The sequence below is a fragment of the Ursus maritimus genome, unplaced genomic scaffold, assembly GCF_017311325.1.
Source record: "Ursus maritimus isolate PB19 unplaced genomic scaffold, ASM1731132v1 scaffold_29, whole genome shotgun sequence".
In the NCBI taxonomy this organism is placed as follows: Eukaryota; Metazoa; Chordata; class Mammalia; order Carnivora; family Ursidae; genus Ursus; species Ursus maritimus.
Genome location: NW_024425452.1, coordinates 2,789,108 through 2,806,531, shown reverse-complemented (window position 1 = coordinate 2,806,531; position 17,424 = coordinate 2,789,108). Strand labels below are relative to the sequence as shown.

General features: G+C 52.2%; 2 protein-coding genes across 8 annotated transcripts; one reads left to right on the top strand and one right to left on the bottom strand.

The window, feature by feature from the left end:
* The first annotated feature begins 3,169 nt into the window (after window positions 1-3,169).
* On the top strand, window positions 3,170-9,309 carry CRIP3 (cysteine rich protein 3). 6 transcript variants are annotated; one of them, XM_040643502.1, is made up of 9 exons: window positions 3,183-6,497; window positions 6,732-6,826; window positions 7,254-7,311; window positions 7,408-7,539; window positions 7,949-8,054; window positions 8,279-8,379; window positions 8,502-8,596; window positions 8,695-8,752; window positions 8,927-9,309. In XM_040643502.1, exons 1-9 carry the CDS (start codon window positions 6,455-6,457, stop codon window positions 8,986-8,988), a joined length of 750 nt encoding a protein of 249 aa, XP_040499436.1. In that variant the 5' UTR covers window positions 3,183-6,454; the 3' UTR covers window positions 8,989-9,309. The 6 variants fall into 6 exon arrangements, 4 of the variants coding, with proteins under 4 accessions (XP_040499437.1, XP_040499436.1, XP_008690106.1 ...); XM_040643503.1 differs by lacking the exon at window positions 8,695-8,752 and having other exon boundaries at window positions 3,173-6,497; XM_008691884.2 differs by lacking the exon at window positions 7,949-8,054 and having other exon boundaries at window positions 3,220-6,497; window positions 8,308-8,379.
* A 737-nt stretch (window positions 9,310-10,046) lies between these two features.
* SLC22A7 (solute carrier family 22 member 7) lies at window positions 10,047-15,789 on the bottom strand. Of its 2 annotated transcripts, none has more exons than XM_008691885.2 (10): window positions 15,397-15,789; window positions 14,646-14,773; window positions 14,355-14,509; window positions 14,062-14,230; window positions 13,158-13,281; window positions 12,693-12,802; window positions 11,975-12,189; window positions 11,705-11,813; window positions 10,512-10,715; window positions 10,047-10,101 (listed from the first exon to the last, which is right to left on the bottom strand). In XM_008691885.2, exons 1-10 carry the CDS (start codon window positions 15,787-15,789, stop codon window positions 10,047-10,049), a joined length of 1,662 nt encoding a protein of 553 aa, XP_008690107.1. The 2 variants fall into 2 exon arrangements, with proteins under 2 accessions (XP_008690107.1, XP_008690108.1); XM_008691886.2 differs by having other exon boundaries at window positions 14,646-14,749.
* Window positions 15,790-17,424: the final 1,635 nt, after the last annotated feature.

The following is a 17,424-nucleotide window of genomic DNA, read 5'->3' as shown; positions in this document are numbered from 1 at the left end:
TGAATTAGCCCAGCTGATGCCTTCAAATCACAAAATGTAGCCCAGTCAATAACCCCAAGTAGCTGTATACAGAATGCTCTCAACGGGTTCATGTAATGGCAGCAATGGATGTTGGAAAACAAGGAAAAAGGTCAAACAGACTTGCTAGTGTGTTTTCAAGAAAACATTTCAGTCTGTTTTTGTTTTGTGTGTATTTCTATTTTTTTAAGTAACATAAATGGCTGAAAGTAAAGCTTTCTAGTTAGAGGAGAGACTCAGAAGATGGAATGAGAAAGCACACAGGTTACGGGTAATAAAGGTTAAGTAACACAGTGTTCAAGAGGGAAGACTAATTTTTCATTAACATACCAGAACTGAGTGAAACCTTTCAAGAGTCATTGAGAAACAAGAGTTTTTTTTTTTTTTTTCTTTTTTTTTTTTTTTTTGTAATGATTTTTTATTATATTATGTTAGTCACCATACAGTACATCCCCGGTTTCCGATGTAAGGCTCGATGATTCATTAGTTGTGTATAACACCCAGTGCACCATGCAATACGTGCCCTCCTTACTACCCATCACCGGTCTATCCCATTCCCCCACCCCCCTCCCCTCTGAAGTCCTCAGTTTGTTTCTCATACTCCATAGTCTCTCATGGAGAAACAAGAGTTTTTGATAATGCCTTAAAAGTCATAAGCATATGCCCATATACTTGAACAAGTTGACAAAGATATAAAATAAGTGGACTTTATAGTTGTAATCAAAACTCATTGCAGTGCTAACCTGACACATTATAGCAGTCATATTTGTAAGGTGCCTTACAGTTTACATAACACTTTCCCACATTCTCTCATTTGCCATATATTTAATGATAGACATAATTGTGCTACATGCTAATTAAGCTTAATTAGTAAGTTCTTGTGAATGACTGCAATTAGTGGGACTGATTTGCTGCCAAAGGAGATTTGCAGTTCTCTTTTTATTATCTAGTATTTATAATCAGGATCAGTTTAAATCATATTCTGGTTTGCCTCATACATGCTGATCCTCATGGGTATGAAGAAACAAACTCCTGAGTGCTTACTCCTAGGCACCTAAGCTTCCCTTGCTCCAGGGCTTTTGTTGTAATGAAACTCTCAACTCCTACCAGTCCCCTTCTAACTCCACATCTCCTCACTAGCCTTCATCTCACATTTGAAGGAGACTTGTGTATAACATTTAACATTCTTTCACCAATAAGTATTTATTGAGCACCATGTATCAGAGATTAATCAAGGCATTGGAAGCATACACAGTGTTTGGCAAAGCATTCCTGGCCCCTGCCCTCGTGGAGCTCACAGACTAATTGGGTAGACAAAGCCTAGATTCTGGGGTTGGAAGGGGGGCAGGAAGTTGGCCGACCTATTTTTTTTTTTAAATGGTTTGGTTGCAGCACTGATTTTTTTTTTTAAGATTTTATTTATTTATTAGAGAGCGAGCGAGAGAGGGAACACAAACAGGGGAGTGGGAGAGGAAGAAGCAGACTCCCAGCAGAAGAGCCTGATACAGGGCTCGATCCCAGAACGCCGGATCACGCCCTGAGCCGAAGGCAGACGCTTAACGACTGAGCCACCCAGGTGCCCTGGCCGACCTATTTTATTCCCCCACTAAGCTACAAAAGTATCCTTTATCATGAGTCTCCATTTGCCTTTTTTTCCCCTCATTTGTTCTCTCAGGGAAAACACAGTTGTTGATTGTACCCCCTTGGCCCTCCAGCGCAGGATGCTATGGGAGAGACTGCCTGGGGCCAATAGCCTGGTATTGAGTAGGTGAGGGGGACCTGAAGTTAGGCAGGAATTAGTGAGGTGAAGATATTGAGAAAGCAAGTTCCCAGAAGGGAGATAGCATTTGCAAAGTTCTCGAGGTAGGTAAGAACTTGGCAGGTTTAAGAAGCTCATTTAGTGTGGTTCGAGGGAGAAGCAGGAGAAATGTCTAGAACTAGAAAGGTGAGGGCCTTAGAGCCAAGTTAAAAACTTTACCTTGAGGGCACTAAGAAGTCATGGAAGAGCTTTAATGACATTCCCCTGTCTCTTGCAACCCATTATTTGCCTGGAGAGGTCCTCATCTTTAGGCACAGAGATGCTGTACAGACCAGGATAGTATCCTTTCAGACTCAAACACATGGGCAGCTTAGGAGGAGGGAGTGGAAAGAGTATGAGCTTGAGAGTCTTGGGTCTGTATGATTTGAACAACTCTCTTAACCTCTCCAAGCCACTTTCGTTTTACGTACAATTGATGTAGCATTTTTTTTTAAATTTAGTTATTTGAGAGAGCACATAAGCAGGGGCAGAGGGAGAGGGAGAAGCAGACTCCCCTGCTGAGCTGGGATCATGACCTGAGCCAAAGGCAGACACCTAACTGACTGAGCCACCCAGGCACCCCAATAATGTAGCATTTAAACCCCCAACCAGGTTGTTGTAGGATCAGAAATAAGTACAGTGCCTGTGACTGGTACTACAGAAGAGATAGCTGTCACTATTTTAACAATGCTCTCTTGCTAACACAAATTTGAAACTCTTCTTTGGTAATAGAATCACAGAATCATATACTGCCGAATTGTGAGGAAAACTCAAAGATCTGTCTGTGTGTGATGCTTGCATCCCTTCTGCAACACCGGCGACCAATTGGATTGTTCTCCAGTGTTATTTATAACATCCAGAGATAGGAAGCTCACTGCTCTCTGAAGCAGCCACCCCATGCTTGGGCTCTGTAAGAAGGTTCTTTTCTTGGACAGAAGCCCAGTCTGCTTTTCTGTGACCTCTATCCAGGGGTCTCAGTAGTGCCCCTAATGCCTCATCCATGTGACACCCCTCAGGTGTTTGGGGCCATTATCTTCACCACCACTCATCTCGAGTTGAAAAGCTTGTTTCTTCAGCTTCATAACAATAAAAGGGTCAATTCATCGCAACTACCAACAGTCTGAAAACATAAATGTACCTAACAATAGAGCTTAAAAACATGAAGTAAAAAGTGTTAGTGATGGATGTTAGTAATAATAAAATAGGGGTGCCCAGCTGGCTCAGTCGGTGGAGCAAGGGACTCCTGATCTCAGGATTGTGAGTTTGAGCCCCATGTTGGGCATAGAGATTACCTAAAAATGAAAGTCTTTAAAAAATAATAGCTATCATTTACTGAGCACCCCCACTTTACTTGGTGCTGTAGGTACACAGATAAGAATCAACCCTGTTGGTTGAAGAAAGCCGGACAAGTAAATATAACATGACTATACAGATACTGTGACAGGTCTGTGCAGGAAAAAGTAGTGGGTATTGGAGGGGCACCAAGGGAACAATCATCTTTATGAAAGAGGGACCTGCCTCTCAGATGACACAAACTCCACCCTGACAGCTGATTGGGTAATACCTACACTCCACTGGACTTAACCATTTGTGGTATTTATTAAACTACCACGTTAAAGGCTTTAAGTATTCAAAACGGGCACTGTCAGTAACTGCAAGTGCATTCCTACAAGAAGGGTCATTTTCCCTGTCAGCATTCTTTACAAAGCCTCTTTTAGAGACTGAATAGTAGAAGCCAGGCAAGCAAAAAGAGTGGAATACTGTGATTTGCTGTACTTGCAAATGGATGGCCAATATTTGGAAAGGAGGAGGCTCAAGTAGTCTTTTCTAAGCACTGAAATAGAAGAGACAAGGCATACTGTGTTCGTCATGCCACATGATACAGGAAGGCCACAGAAGACGGGCAGTAAAGCACCTGCCCCACTGACTCGGCAAGTTGTGTGAAGGCAGCATGGTGCTCAGACTCCGACGCTTGTTTCTCTGTGTGGAGCCCTGTGCTGGACGCAGCGGTAAAGATGACCTTTCTAGGAAGCTGAGGTGTGTGTCCAAGGTGATCCAGCACAGAAAGAGCTACAGAGCCTCAGCGAAAGACTATTTGATATGCTCCAGAAATTCTAAGGATAGTTCTGTGGGCAAATGAAACTAACCTTCCTAAAAGAGAATAAATACAATGTCAACGAATGACTGCAATGAAGTCCTCCCAACCTCCTGAAGTAAGACCTTCTCCCTGAGAGCCGTGAAGAGCAAACAGCAGTGAACCTCAAGCTGCCTTCTGTAAGAAGAATGAGAGAGGCAGAAACACAAAAGGAAAATATTGGTGGAGACGAAGACTAGTATTTTTCAAGTTTGTTAAAGAAGAAGCCCATCAAGAAACAGTTATAAAACTAAGGATCTTGAAATCGTTCCCAAAACAAGATACAGATAATGAGAAAGTCTAGAAAACTTTGTTTCATGGTGTGCAGGCTTCCACCTTTAGAAGTCAACGAGGAGGACAAAACAAGTGTTAGAAGGAGAAAGTACTGATGGGGACAAGTGAGGAAATAGGAGTGCTGAGTGGAAATTCATAGACACCAGTCCTATCCCATTACCCAGTGAGGGAACTGAAGTTCAGAGAGGGTCTTGGACTCCTGAGACACAAATAGGACTCGTTTCACCCCGCAGGGTACAGCACTGCAGCTGAAGGCTCAGTTCAGCACACATGCCCCCTTGAGCTGTTTCTGAGCTGACTTGACAAAACAAAGGAACTTAATCCAGACAGCTCTTCATTTCACCACCTAATATGTCATCAAGGGATTGTTTTCTCTGCTGGGGCACTGGCACACAGTAAGCAGCTCTCTTCCCTGCCTCTCATTTTCTTAGCTACCTTTTTTTTAAAATCAGTTTTCTTCAGGCATTTTCATTATTATTGAGAAATTATTCACATATCATAAAGTTCACCCTTCTAAGGTATACAATTCATTAAGTTTTAGTATATTTATGAGGTTGTACAACTATCATCACTAATTCCAGACCATTTTCCTCTCCCCATAAAGAGACCTAATACCCCCGTAGCAGATATGCCCAATTGCCCCTCCTCCCAACCCCTAGGAACCACTATTCTGTCTTGATGGATTTATATGCAATGCATATAAATGCAATTGTACAATAGGTGGTGGTATGTGTCTGGCTTCTCTCATTAACATGTTCTTATGGCTCGTCCAGGTTGTAGCGTGCATCAGTACTTCACTCCTTTTTATGGCTGAATCCTATTCTGTCGCAGATATGCCACATTGTTCAGCTCTTTATCAGTTGATGGACTTTTGGCCGTTGTGAATAGTAGTACTATGAGCATTCATGTACAAGTTTTTGTGTGGACATACGCTTTCATTTCTCTTGGGTGTATACCCAGAATTGCAATTGCTGGATCACACAGTGACTCTTTAACTTTTTGAGGAATTAGCAGAATGTTTTTCAAAGGGCTGCACTATTTTACATTCTCATCAACAACATATGAAGAATCCAGTTTTGACACATCCTAACACTGTTATTACCCATCTTTTTTAAATAGCCATTCTAATAGGTCTAAAATGGTATCTCATTGTGATCCCAATTTTCCTTTCCCTAAGGACTAATGCTGTTGAGCATCTTTTTTTCATGTGCTTGTTGGCCATGTGTATATCTTCTTTAGAAAAATGTCTATTCAAATTTTTTGCCTGTTTTTAAATTGGGTTGTCTTTTTATCCTTGAGGTGTAAGAGTCCTTTATATATTCTGATTACCAGATCCTTATCAGATACCATGCAAATATTTTCTCCCTTTCTCTGTGGGGTTTCTTGAGGTGTCCTTTGAAGCACTCTTGGGCTACTTGTAAAAAATATTAAAACACTTTTAAATTAGGAAAATGTAATCGGTGTCTGAATTATACATTTAAATTTAAAAAGGATTGTAATTTCACGAGAAAACCGTTGTATCCAGACCACATTTTGAGGCTTCCAAAAAGTCTCGAGTTCATTATGGGATCCATCATAATGATAGCTATCGCTTTTACAGCAGTTATGAGCCAAGCACTGTTTGGGCGCTTTGCATGTATTAACTTACTCAGTTCCCACGACAATCCTATGAGGTAGAGATTAATCATCGTACTCATTGTACAAATAAAATGGATGCTGAGGGAGGTTAAGTAATTTGCCTGTAGCCAGAGAGTAAGTGGCAGAGATGCACTCCAGATTCCAACGCTCTTAACCACCTGAGACTGTCAAGGCGGAATTAAGCCATTTCAAAGAATGCCTGACCCCTCCCTTTGAGGAAATTGCAGTGTTTTCATGACGTTTGCACTCTGGACAGTTTTCCGCTTTGTACCAAGCCAGAAACTAGTGCCACCCTTCCAGGCGTCTTCATTGCGCTCTTCCTTTCCCGTCTGACTTCAAATCCCTCTCCTCTCCACCGGAGGCTTTCGTTTTTGGAAGTAACTGCGAAGTCGCCGGCGTTTCCCAGGTGGAGTTGTTCTAAATTTCTGACGGCCAATAGGCGCCGAGGAGCTACGGTTTCACCCCAATGAGGCTCACAGCGGAGCTATGGGCGGAGCCAGCGAAGGGGGCGGGAACGGAGCCCCTGTCGGTGGTGCCTACTGTGTGTGGCGCCGGCTGCCCTGTGCGGAGCCATGAGCTGGACCTGCCCGCGTTGCCAGCAACCCGTTTTCTTCGGTGAGGCCCGGGCTGAGGAGGGGGAGATGGGGCGAGTGTGAGCCGGGGCGTTCGAGGAGCTCAGACCCCCCTTCCAACTCTGGGGCGCAGGGCACTCGGGCGGGTTGGAGCTGACATCCCGGGGACACTCCCCATCGTCTCTAGGAAGCAGGAGGGTGGGACTGAGGAAGGAAAAGGGGGCGCCCGCTGCGTGTCCTGGCTTCCCACAGCCTGGTTCCACCCTGTCCCCCACAGCGGAGAAGGTGAGCTCCCTGGGCAAGAACTGGCACCGCTTCTGCCTGAAATGTGAGCGCTGCCACAGCGTCCTGTCCCCAGGAGGACATGCAGAGGTGAGGCCTGGCCAGGGCGCACAGCCCTGTGTCACTGTTCCCTAAGCACCAGCCCCCAATTTCTGCTCCAGAAGCTCACTAAAGGCAGCCTCAGCAATCAAATACCAAGACGACCTATGTGGAGGGCCCACACCAGCCAGGATTAGGGACACCTGAGTTGTGCCGGTGGACCCGGTTGCCTTTTGGTGGGGAGGGGAGGGAAGCAGCGGTCTTCTGACCTGCTCTTGCCCTTTCTCCTGACCACAGTGGCAATTCTGACATGCTAGCTCACCCTCCACCCCTCCCAGCCCCACCAGCCCAGGCCAATGGACAGACACACCCGGCAGTCTGTCTTGACGGAAGGCCTGTGGGACACAGGAGAACCCCACCCCCCACCCCGCCCCGTCCTTTAGCCCTGAGCAGCCCTCTTTCCTCTGCTTGTGCCTAGCACAACGGGAGGCCGTATTGCCACAAGCCATGCTATGGGGCTCTCTTCGGACCCAGGGGTAAGTACCAGCCTAGAAGAGGCCAGGGGACAGCAGGACCCTCTCTGTGGCTGGGAGCTGGAGGTTCAAGCCTGACAGCCTCTGTTTTCTCTGCAGGGGTGAACATTGGTGGTGTGGGTTCCTACCTCTACAACCCTCCCACTCCCACCCCAGCCAGCACCACTCCCCTCAGCCCCAGCAGTTTCAGCCCCCCCAGGCCCAGGACTGACCTCCCCCAGGGCAAGAAAAGTAAGTGAAGTTGGGCCCCACTCCTCCTCATCCCCAGGCTGGAACAGGGTAGACCAGGTGGCAGTCTCCCACCTAGTCCTCTGCTTCACAGTCCTACAACTTTGTGGCAAGGTCTTATTTGTGGCCCTTTTGGGGGGGTTCTCTCGTGTCAGCTGCTGAGTTAAGAGGTAAATTGGGTAGATGGCATTATCACCCCCATTTTACAGGTGAGGAATTCGAGGTTTGGAGAGAGCGAGTGGCCTTGTAGAGTCACACAGCTAGTCAGAGGCAAAGCTGGCCCAGAATTCAGGCCTCTCCCAGGCCAAGGCCATGGAAAGAATGACCTAGGAATGAGAGGTCCTTGAGACAGGGCCAGCCCCTCATATTCTTCCACTCCTCCCCTCTCCCTGTTCCTTCCTCCCTCCCCTAGAGTGGGCAATGACACCATGCTCCCCAACACCTGACACCCATGCCCCAGCCTGCTCCTGTATCAGCTCAGGTTTCCTGAGGATTGAGTTGCTGACAGGGTTGAGCTGGTGGGTACCTGAGCCCCTGGGAGGAGAAGGAAGCAGGTGGTCCCTTCTGCAGAAAGGGATGGCACAGGAGGTGGGGGGAGGGGGTCATAGGAGACTCAGCTCTGCCCAAGAAAGCAGACTCATGACCAGCTGGGTGGGGGGCTCTGGGATGAGCATGGCTTTTGGAAGATGCCATGTACAGGCTGGTGCTGATGGGCCCTGCTTAGGCCTGGCCCCCACCTCAGCCCTAGCCAGGGCCTCTTCCCCCTTAAAGGCCCTCCCCACCTGAAGACATTCACTGGGGAGACTTCACTGTGCCCTGGCTGTGAGGAACCTGTCTATTTTGGTAAGTTACAATGGAAAGCTTGGGGAGGGGGACAGGATGGGCATCAAAGTGTAAGGAGGTGGTGCAAAGCAGGTAGGTCTCCTTGCTCTGCCCCTAGAATTACCAGTTCTCTCCACCACCAGCTGAGAAGGTGATGTCTTTGGGCAGAAATTGGCACCGACCCTGTCTGAGGTGCCAGCGCTGCCGGAAGACCCTGACTGCCGGGAGTCATGCTGAGGTGAACAGCGCAGGGATGGGTGCTTATGTTGCGAGGAGGGAGGCTGGAGATGGGAAGAGCGCCAAGCTGAGATGGCTCTCTTTCTCTCTATGTCTCAGCATGATGGCGTCCCCTACTGCCACATCCCCTGCTACGGCTACCTGTTTGGCCCCAAAGGTGGGCAGCCCCACCCCAGACAGCGGGCCTAAAGTATGGCATGTGGGTCTGTGGTGATGTGTGGTCAACTTCCCCTGTAGTCAAACACACCCCAGACCCCTCCCGATTCCCTTCAGCCCTCAGCCCAACACCACCCAGCCCCAAGGCCCTTGGTGATGGGGCTCTCTCCCTCAGGTGTGAACATTGGCGATGTGGGCTGCTACATCTATGACCCCGTGGAGATAAAATCTAAATGAGATGTTCACAGGAGAGGTCACTCTAATTCGGGCCTACCATCCCGTCCATGGTCCAGTGGGAGCTACAGAATTCTCCAGTCCCACAGGGGGAAGATGATCTTCCAGTGGCCTGGGCCTAGCTAGGCTCTGTGGTAGACCAGGGAGTCTAGACCTTGCCCATTCCTCCTTTTCCCATTCCTATCTGGCCAGGGGACATAGGCCACCACATTTTAAAGGGTAGCCTCCTGGCCTTCCCAGTCCCTTGCCCTAGCAAATTCTGTAACTTCAAGATACTTTAAAAATGTGTTTATTCTTGCTTCTCCAATAAAATGTTGGCTCCCATGCCTTCCACTCTTCTTTGGGCATGAGGCCTAAACAATGCGTTGGAGGATGGGAGGTATGTGGGATGCATTACTCTGCAATGTGCCTGGGAAGTACAGGGCCAGTCATGGGAACAAAGAGCTCTGTTCTCCTGGTACCCTCGTCCTGGGCAGCTCCCAGTACCATACAGCGGACAGCATGCCCACCAGGCTGTTGGTGCCAGAAGTCATCATAGGGCAGTCCCTTCTTTAGTACCGTCTCTAGAAGAAGCACGTTATTCAGCATCTCGTTTGAGCATGACAACAGCTAGTTCCTGTGGTGAGGTCTGCTGAGAGGCCTCATTATCCATTTGAGAGATGAACAGACTGAAGCCTTGAGAGGGAAAGCCACATGCCTAAGGTCACACAGCAAATCAGTGGCAAAGTTGGGATCAGATCCCAGGGTCAGACTGGCTTCCTATCCAGGGCTCATCCCACAACTCACTGCTGACCCAAACCCTTGGGGCACCTTCATTTATAGAACTCCTCCAGCCTTGAAAAGGGTACCAGAATGATTCAGCAACCCACTGCATTCTGGGAAGTCACCCAGCTGCTGGAGGCCAAATAGTCAAGGCTGAATGAGCACAGAGAGGGGGCACTGGTGGCAACCCCAGCCCTGGGGAGGGAGCTTGATGTCCCAGCCCCAGCCACAGGGCCTGCCCTTCTGGTCTTCCAGCCCCTGCTGCAGAACTTCTGTGGAGGGCCTGCCCCTGATACCACTCAGTCCTGGACCTGCTTCATGGGCATCTCTTCCTCCTGAAGCCTGGATGGGGCACTGGGAAGGAAGGAGTCATGAGCAATGGTGGGATTTAGCCCCTGGGCCTCCCACCGAAGCCTACCCCATCAGAGCTGGCCTACACCTCTCCCCAGCAGCTGGTATACAAACATGGGTACTCCCACAGGTGACTCCCACACATGCTTGTATACATCCCTGATGTAGAGGCATACCTGAGTGTGCACGCATCCTCCTCTTTCTGGACAATCTTGGATAGCCACGTACACACACACATATGGACTCGTATACTTTTATAGACCTCGAGTCCTACACCCACGCACACTTGCATAGAAGCACCAGATACACAACATGCAGACACGTCTTCTTCTCTGAATCCTACCTAAGGCGTCAGGTGCTTGAGCACTCACTCCCACACGCATGTGCTCACACCAACCGTTCTGTGCACACACCTCCTCTCCACGTCCTGGATGGTCTCTGGCAGCTGTGCTTGCCTCGTCTCTGGTAGCAGGAGGGCAGTGCAGGCAGCCAGCAGGACAATCCCCCCATAAGCGAGCTTGGGCAGCGACAGCCATATTCCATCCAGCAAGGCCGCCAGTGGGGCCAAAGAGCCTCCCAGCCTGCCCACCAGTGAAGTCAGCCCCATCCCTGTCTGTCTGTTCGGAGAGAGGATAGGGGACGGGGTTGGTGTTCACACCTACTTAGGGTCATGCCTCACAGGGCTCCCATCCTGGGCAGAGAGGTCCTGATATCCCCATCCCTCTAGATGGCTAAGAAAGCTGTGGCTTCTTTCAGGTGGTCTTCCCACCTGTCCCCAGGCCAGGGACCCCCAAGCCAGCATTCACCAGAGGACGGGACCCCCATTCTGACAGAACCAATCAGGTACTGCTGAAGGAAAAGAAAAGTCATCAGAAAGGGGGTGGGGAAAGGGTAGTGTGGAAGGAAGAGGGTCCTGCCATGTTGGTGGAGGACGAGCAAGGCTTTCTAAACACACCCAGCTGCCTACAAGTCTTCTTCTCCCCACCTGCCAATAGCTAGCTGAAAGGGCACCAGGAGACGCCTGGGTGGCCAAGTCGGTTGAGCGTGGCCACTCTGGATTTTGGCTCAGGTCATGATCTGGGGGTCGTGGGATGAAGCCCCGCCTCAGATCGGTGGGAGTCTGCTTGAGATTCTTTCCCTTTCCCTCTCCCTCTCCTTCTGCCCCTCTCCCCATTCCATGTTCTCTCTCTCTAAAATGAATAAAATCTTTAAAAAGGTTAAAAAAAAGGGGGGGGCAGGCCTTAAGTTCAGAGACAACCCTTTAGGGCAGTTCTGCCTGGGCTGTGGTGAATGGGAAGGGAAGGGCAGATGGCGCTTTTTGTGATGGTTTTGTTTTAAAGGAGGCCCAGAGAAGTGTGACCTCGCTCAGGGTCACTTACTAAAGATAAAATGCTCTGCCTTCTCCCAGATTTAAGCAAGCACAGACGGCTCTGATTAGTTCCGTATCCTGGGTCTAGTGTAAGGAATGGGTGGGAGGAACTGGGCTGCAGTGTGTGTGTGTGTGTGTGTGTGTGTGTGTGTAGGGGGTGTGTGTAGGGTGTTGGTAAAAAGACGTGACTACAAGCCCTCCCCAGGGTGGATTGCCTGGGACCCAAGCTCCCCTCACCTGAGCACAGTAGGGTACAACTCCGACGTGAACAGGTAGGCAGTGGTGAAGGCAGCTTCAGAAAAACCTTTCCCTATCACCGCCAGGGCGGTGCTCCAGGCCCCCATCTCTGGAGGAACAGGGGTTCAGGCAGTGAGCGGGGCTTGTGCGAGACCCACAGCTCCCAGGATGGGAGGCTCCCCTAGTGCAGGGCTTTGAGTACTGGCTTCTGGGAAGGGGTGGGCGGTCTTGGGCAGGAGGCGGGGCCTCCGGGGAGTGGGTGGGGCTCACCCGAGGTCACCAGGAGACTGATCCCCAAAGCGAGGGCGGTGCCCAGCAGCGTTCCTGCTTGCGTGAGACGGCGTCCCGCGTGGCACACCAACAGGTAGACCAGCAGCTTGGAGGGCAGCTCCACAGCCCCGAACAGCAGCTGCGTTTGGTACACGTTCAGCCCCAGCCCCGATATGTCCAGGCTCAGGCCGTAATAGGAGAAATTCACTCCAAACCTGAAGGGGGTCGCGATGCCACTCAGGGGCCATCCTTGTCACCCTCCACTCCTGTCCTCTCTTTTTAGGGAGGCTTGGCCTTTTAGAGGGACCACCTCCCCCACCTCCAGAGCCCAATGTCCGCCACCTTCCCTGTCCCCATAATCCCCCCGGGAGTGTGCAGCATGTGCCAAGGGACAAAGCGTCTTTACCTAATCTTCACAGCAAGCCTGTGAGGTAGGGACTAACAGCGTCCTGTTTTGCGGAAGGGGCTCTGAGGCTCGGTGTTAAGTGACCTGTCCAAGCTCTCACAGAAGTGGCAGAGCCTGAATTGGAGCCCTGCCTCTGATGCCTGCTCCATCTTGTGACTTCCCAGAGCCCTATGTCCCCAGAGGCTGGTCCTCCTGCACAGTTAACAGTTCACTCATCCATCCTCCTCTCACACTCCGCACCACCCTGGAGTCCGCTGCCTCTCTGTCCGCCCCTCCCCACCCTGCCAGGCCCAGGCCAGGCCCCCTCCTCACCACACCACCATGCAGCATAGTGAGATGTGTCGGAGCCGTGGGGTCCGGAACAGGTCTAGGTACGAGGGTCTTTGAACCACTCGCTCCTGAGCGGCCACTTTGTTCAGGGCCTGGTGGGAGAGAAGGAGAGTCTGTGACATCGGAGTTGGCTTAGGCACCTGGCTTAGCTAGGCACATTGATCTCCCTGGGTCTCTCCTCCCCCTCCTTCAGCAGCGGGGGTGGGGATGCGCTTGCAAGCTGAGCAGGGTGGGCCCTGAGTCAAGGATGTGGCCCAGCAGGGCCAGGTAGGACATCTTGAAGAGCATGGAACTCTCCCCTGGGGGCGGGAGCTTTTCCTGCACACACAGTGGGCCCCAGGAAGGGGGCGCTTGACGTAGGCCTCACGCACACACACGCACGCACACACACACACACGCACCCCCCCCCCCACGCTTGCATGCGCTCACACAGACATTCTCCCTCACCTCCTGGCTCAGGCCGTCTTCACCCACGGGCCGCCCGTTGAGCCTGGCACAGCGGAGCAGGTACCTGTGAGCCTCCTCCACGCGGCCCTGGGTCAGAAGCCAGCGTGCAGACTCAGGCACCCACCTGGGGGACGGCAGGAGGCCCTTCAGGCAAAGGCAGCACCCACAGCCACATCTCCCTCCTGCGCACGCCACGGCCTGTCAGCCGGGGCTCCCGCTCGTGCAGTCCCCCAACGTGGCGCAAACCCTCCTCACCCGATGAACTTTTACTCATCCTCTAAGGCCCAACTCAAAAGCCACCTCCTCCCACACTTCCTCGCCCAGGCCTAGGTCCACCACAGCCTGCGATTCCCTTCTCTATTCAGCTGGACTGGTACCATTCCCAAGACCTCAGCCCCAGGCATCAGCCACCCACTTCTCCCACAGGCAACAGGAGGGCATAGGATGAAGGAGAGTCTCCTTCTGTATGTCTCCAGACATCCAGAAATCCTTGAAGAGCATCAAAAGTTCGTTTTTGGGAGGCGATGCAATGCCCACCCTGCTTGGCTTCCGACCCTCCTGCTTGGACTCCCTACCCCTAGGCGGGCCCTGTCTCTCCATCCCTGTCTCTCTTGTTGCTCCTTCGACCACCTCTATACGTCCCCCTGAATCTGCCTTTCAGTCTGGTCTCTGTCACTTTCTGTCTCTCACTGAGTCTGTCTCTGTCTCTCCACTGTCTCTACATGTTGTTTTGTGTGTCTCTGCTTCTCGTGTCGGTCTCTCTTTCTCTCTTTTTCTACTTCTCAGTCACTGACTTTCTCTTTCTCTTCATCTCTCAGTCACTCTGTATTCAAATCTCAGCCTCTGATTAATTCTGTCTCTGACGTCCTCTATCTCCCACTCCCAAGCTGCCCACATTCCTCACCAGAGGCTGAGGATTCCTGGGGCACAAGGCAGAGTGACAGCCAGCAGAAGCCATCGCCAGTCCCGTATCAGGTACCCGACCAGCGCCAACAGCATCACGCCCACTGTCCAGAAGGTGCCACTCAGGACACCTGCCACGGTGCGGTGCCCCACATCCAGCCATTCCATTTCTGGGCCCAGGGCGGGGGCCAGAGACAGGAAGAAAGTTAGCAAGGACCCGATGGGTTCAGTCTCACCCCTGACAACTGCCTCCCCCCAGGCTGCTAGGCCCTGCCCATCTTCCACCTGCCTCACCCAGCGGCATCACGATGATGGTGAAGCCGGCCAGAGCCGTGCCAGTGAGGGTGCGGGTGATGACGAACATGATGTAGCTGACTGAGGCTGCAGACGCCAGGCCCAGCCCCAGCGAACTCACGTAGGCCACCAGCAGCAGACGGCGCCGCCCGAACCTACGCAGGGGTCATGTGGGGTGAGCTCCCTGGAGAGGGGGAGGTCCCACGACAGAGGTAGACCAAGCCCAAACCGCAGCTCGTGGGAGAGGGTTCCCCACCCCCTCCCTTGTTGCCGCCCTCCACCGCACCCCACCTGTCAGACAGGTATCCGAAGGCCACGGCCCCCACCAGCACACCGGCAAAAAAGAAAGTGGAAGTGGCTTTGTTCAGGCCTTTCTGCTCACACACGAGGTCCCACTGCAGGGACAAACAGGGAGGGGCCTCCCATGGGCGCAGGCCCTCTCCAGCTAGCACCAACCCTACCTCTCCAGACTCGGGGGCCTGCTGAGGTCAACGGTCCCATCCTGGTACCTCCATGCCAGATAGTAAACCCTCAACTATTTCCACCCCAACTTGAGGGGTAAGAGACTTTGGCCCTCCCCAGTCCTGCAGCCTCAGCTTCTTTCCGTGGAGGGCCTTCGCTTTGACAACAGGTCAGCTCCTCTCCAGACAGACTCTGCCCCCATCTGCGTTCACCTCTAGATGGATTATATAAATCCCAGACCTGGGGCCAAAAAGAAGAAGAGAAAGGCGGAGTCCTGTGTTGTTTCTCCTCCTACTCCTCTAGAAACGCCCTTCTCAACTCTCTCCCCCAGCTCGCTGGAGCCATCTCAGCCCTTACCTGCCTTAATCACCTCCCAACTGACAACTGCAGCTCCCGTGTACGGGCTCCTCACTACAGGCCAGGAACGAAGCTCACTGCTTTAAATTCATAGATCCCATCTACAGATAGGTAAACTGAGACTCTAAAACGTACGGTAATGTGTCTCATGCCCACACAGGAATCACCCAAGGCAGTGGCAGGCCCATCCCACTCACGTGCCCCCCAGGCTCGCACTCCGTACCTCGGTTGCAATGGTGGAGGAGAACTCCGAGCGGTCGTAGTCCCAGCCCTGAGGGCAGGGCGCTGTGGAGGGCTCACCCTCCATCTGCTCAGGGCTCTGACCCGCTCCCCAAAACGTAGTGTTGGGGAGGGCCTGGGAGTGGGTGAAGTAGAGGCAGGAGCTGAGGGTGCCGTCAGGCTCCCGGGGCAGGTGGGCCTCCAGCCATGCGTCCTGGGGGCTGAGGTTGGCGGGGGCACCGGGCAGCGCACAGCGGTGGGCAGGTACGGCCGCCAGGAAGATGGGCAGGAGGAAGTGCATGGGCAGCAGCACCCGGGGCAGGGCCAGCAGGGCCACGTTCCACAGCTGGAAGGGCCCAAAGCCGCCCACCTGGTCTAGCAGCTCCTCGAATCTCATGCCGCCCACCCGCCAACGGTTCTCAGTGCGGGCTTCCTCTGTCGTGCTCAGGGCAGCACAGCCCACCTGCCACTTGGACCCTTGGACTCTGGAGGCGGGAGCAGTAAGACTGAAGAGCAGAGAGCCTGCAGTCAGAACCCGGCCCTCGGGGGCTGGGCTAGCACTGGGCCCTCCCTGGTCACCAGGTCTTCAGGGATCCCTGCTTGTTTGGCCCACAGCCTGGGGGAGGGGCTGCCATCCATTCAGAGGTCACTGACTCTGTGGCTCTGGGACTTACAGGTCGGTGCTCAGGGACCAAGCGGGGTAGCCTCGGGTTGCCATGATGGGGTAGCTGGGTGTGTGGGAAGTGAGTTCCTAGTCCCTTGATCGAAAGAGCTACAAGAGTCCCTAGGAGGAGGAGTCCTGGGGGGCACGGTGACAACTCTCCCGGGAAGCCCTTTGTTTTATGGAAGATTTAGGTCAACCTTCCCTAATGAAGCCACAGCTTGGCTGGGCCGCCAGGATTCGAGAATGAGGGCCAGGGGGTGCCTGGGTGGCTCAGTTGGTTAAGCATCCGGCGGGTGATTTCAGCTCAGGTCATGATCTCAGGGGTCGTTTAGCAGGGAGTCTGCTTTTCTCCCTCTGCCCCTCCCCCTGCCCCTCCCCTAGCTCACTGTCTCTCTCTTTATCTTAAATAAATAAATAAATAAATAAATAAATAAATAAATAATTTTTTTTTTAAATAAGGGGGGGTGGCGCCTAAGTGGCTCAGTCAGTGGAGCATCTGCCTTCGACTTGGGTTGTGATCCCAGGACCCTGGTATCAGGCCCCGCATCGGGCTCCCTGCTCAGTGGGGAGCCTACTTGCTTCTCCCTCTCCCTCTGCCCGCTGTTCCCCCTGCTTGTGCTGTCTCTCGAACAAACGAACACACACATACACACATACATATGTACGTATGTACATACTGAGGGCCAGGCCCTAATCAGGTGAAGAGTTCCTTCTGCTGAGCCACGAAGCCGAAGCCTCCATGTACCCTCAGGCCCCCACCTGGCGCTTATGCCCTGGCCTGAGACACACCTGGAACTGACCGGGGAGCCTAGTCGATCTGGGAGATCCCAGACCCATCACTCTCCCACTTCCCATACACGTAGTCCCTCCTGCCTGCCCCCTGCCACTATTTTCGGAGCTTCCCCTTGGGGGATTGGATGGGTAGGGAGAGAGGGGGTTTGCCAAGGTCCTGTGATAGGTACCTGCAATGCCTAAGACTCAGGGTTTGTGTGACCTTCCGTATTCAGTTCTCATTCATGGCGGAGGCCTGCGGTTTCAGGTTTATTCTGATCTGCGTCTCCAAACTCTGGGTTGGCGGAGCTGGGAAGTCGTCACATTTTTTCCAAGGGCTCCAGATTTCTAAGCAAATAGACTTGGGAACCTAAAACAAAGTTTGAAAACCACTATTCTTTTTTTTTTTTTTAAGATTTTATTTATTTGACAGAGAGACAACCAGCAAGAGAGGGAACACAAGCAGGGGGAGTGAGAGAGGAAGAAGCAGGCTCCTAGCAGAGGAGCCTGATGCGGGGCTCGATCCCAGAACGCCGGGATCACGCCCTGAGCCGAAGGCAGACGCTTAACGACTGCGCCACCCAGGCGCCCCATGAA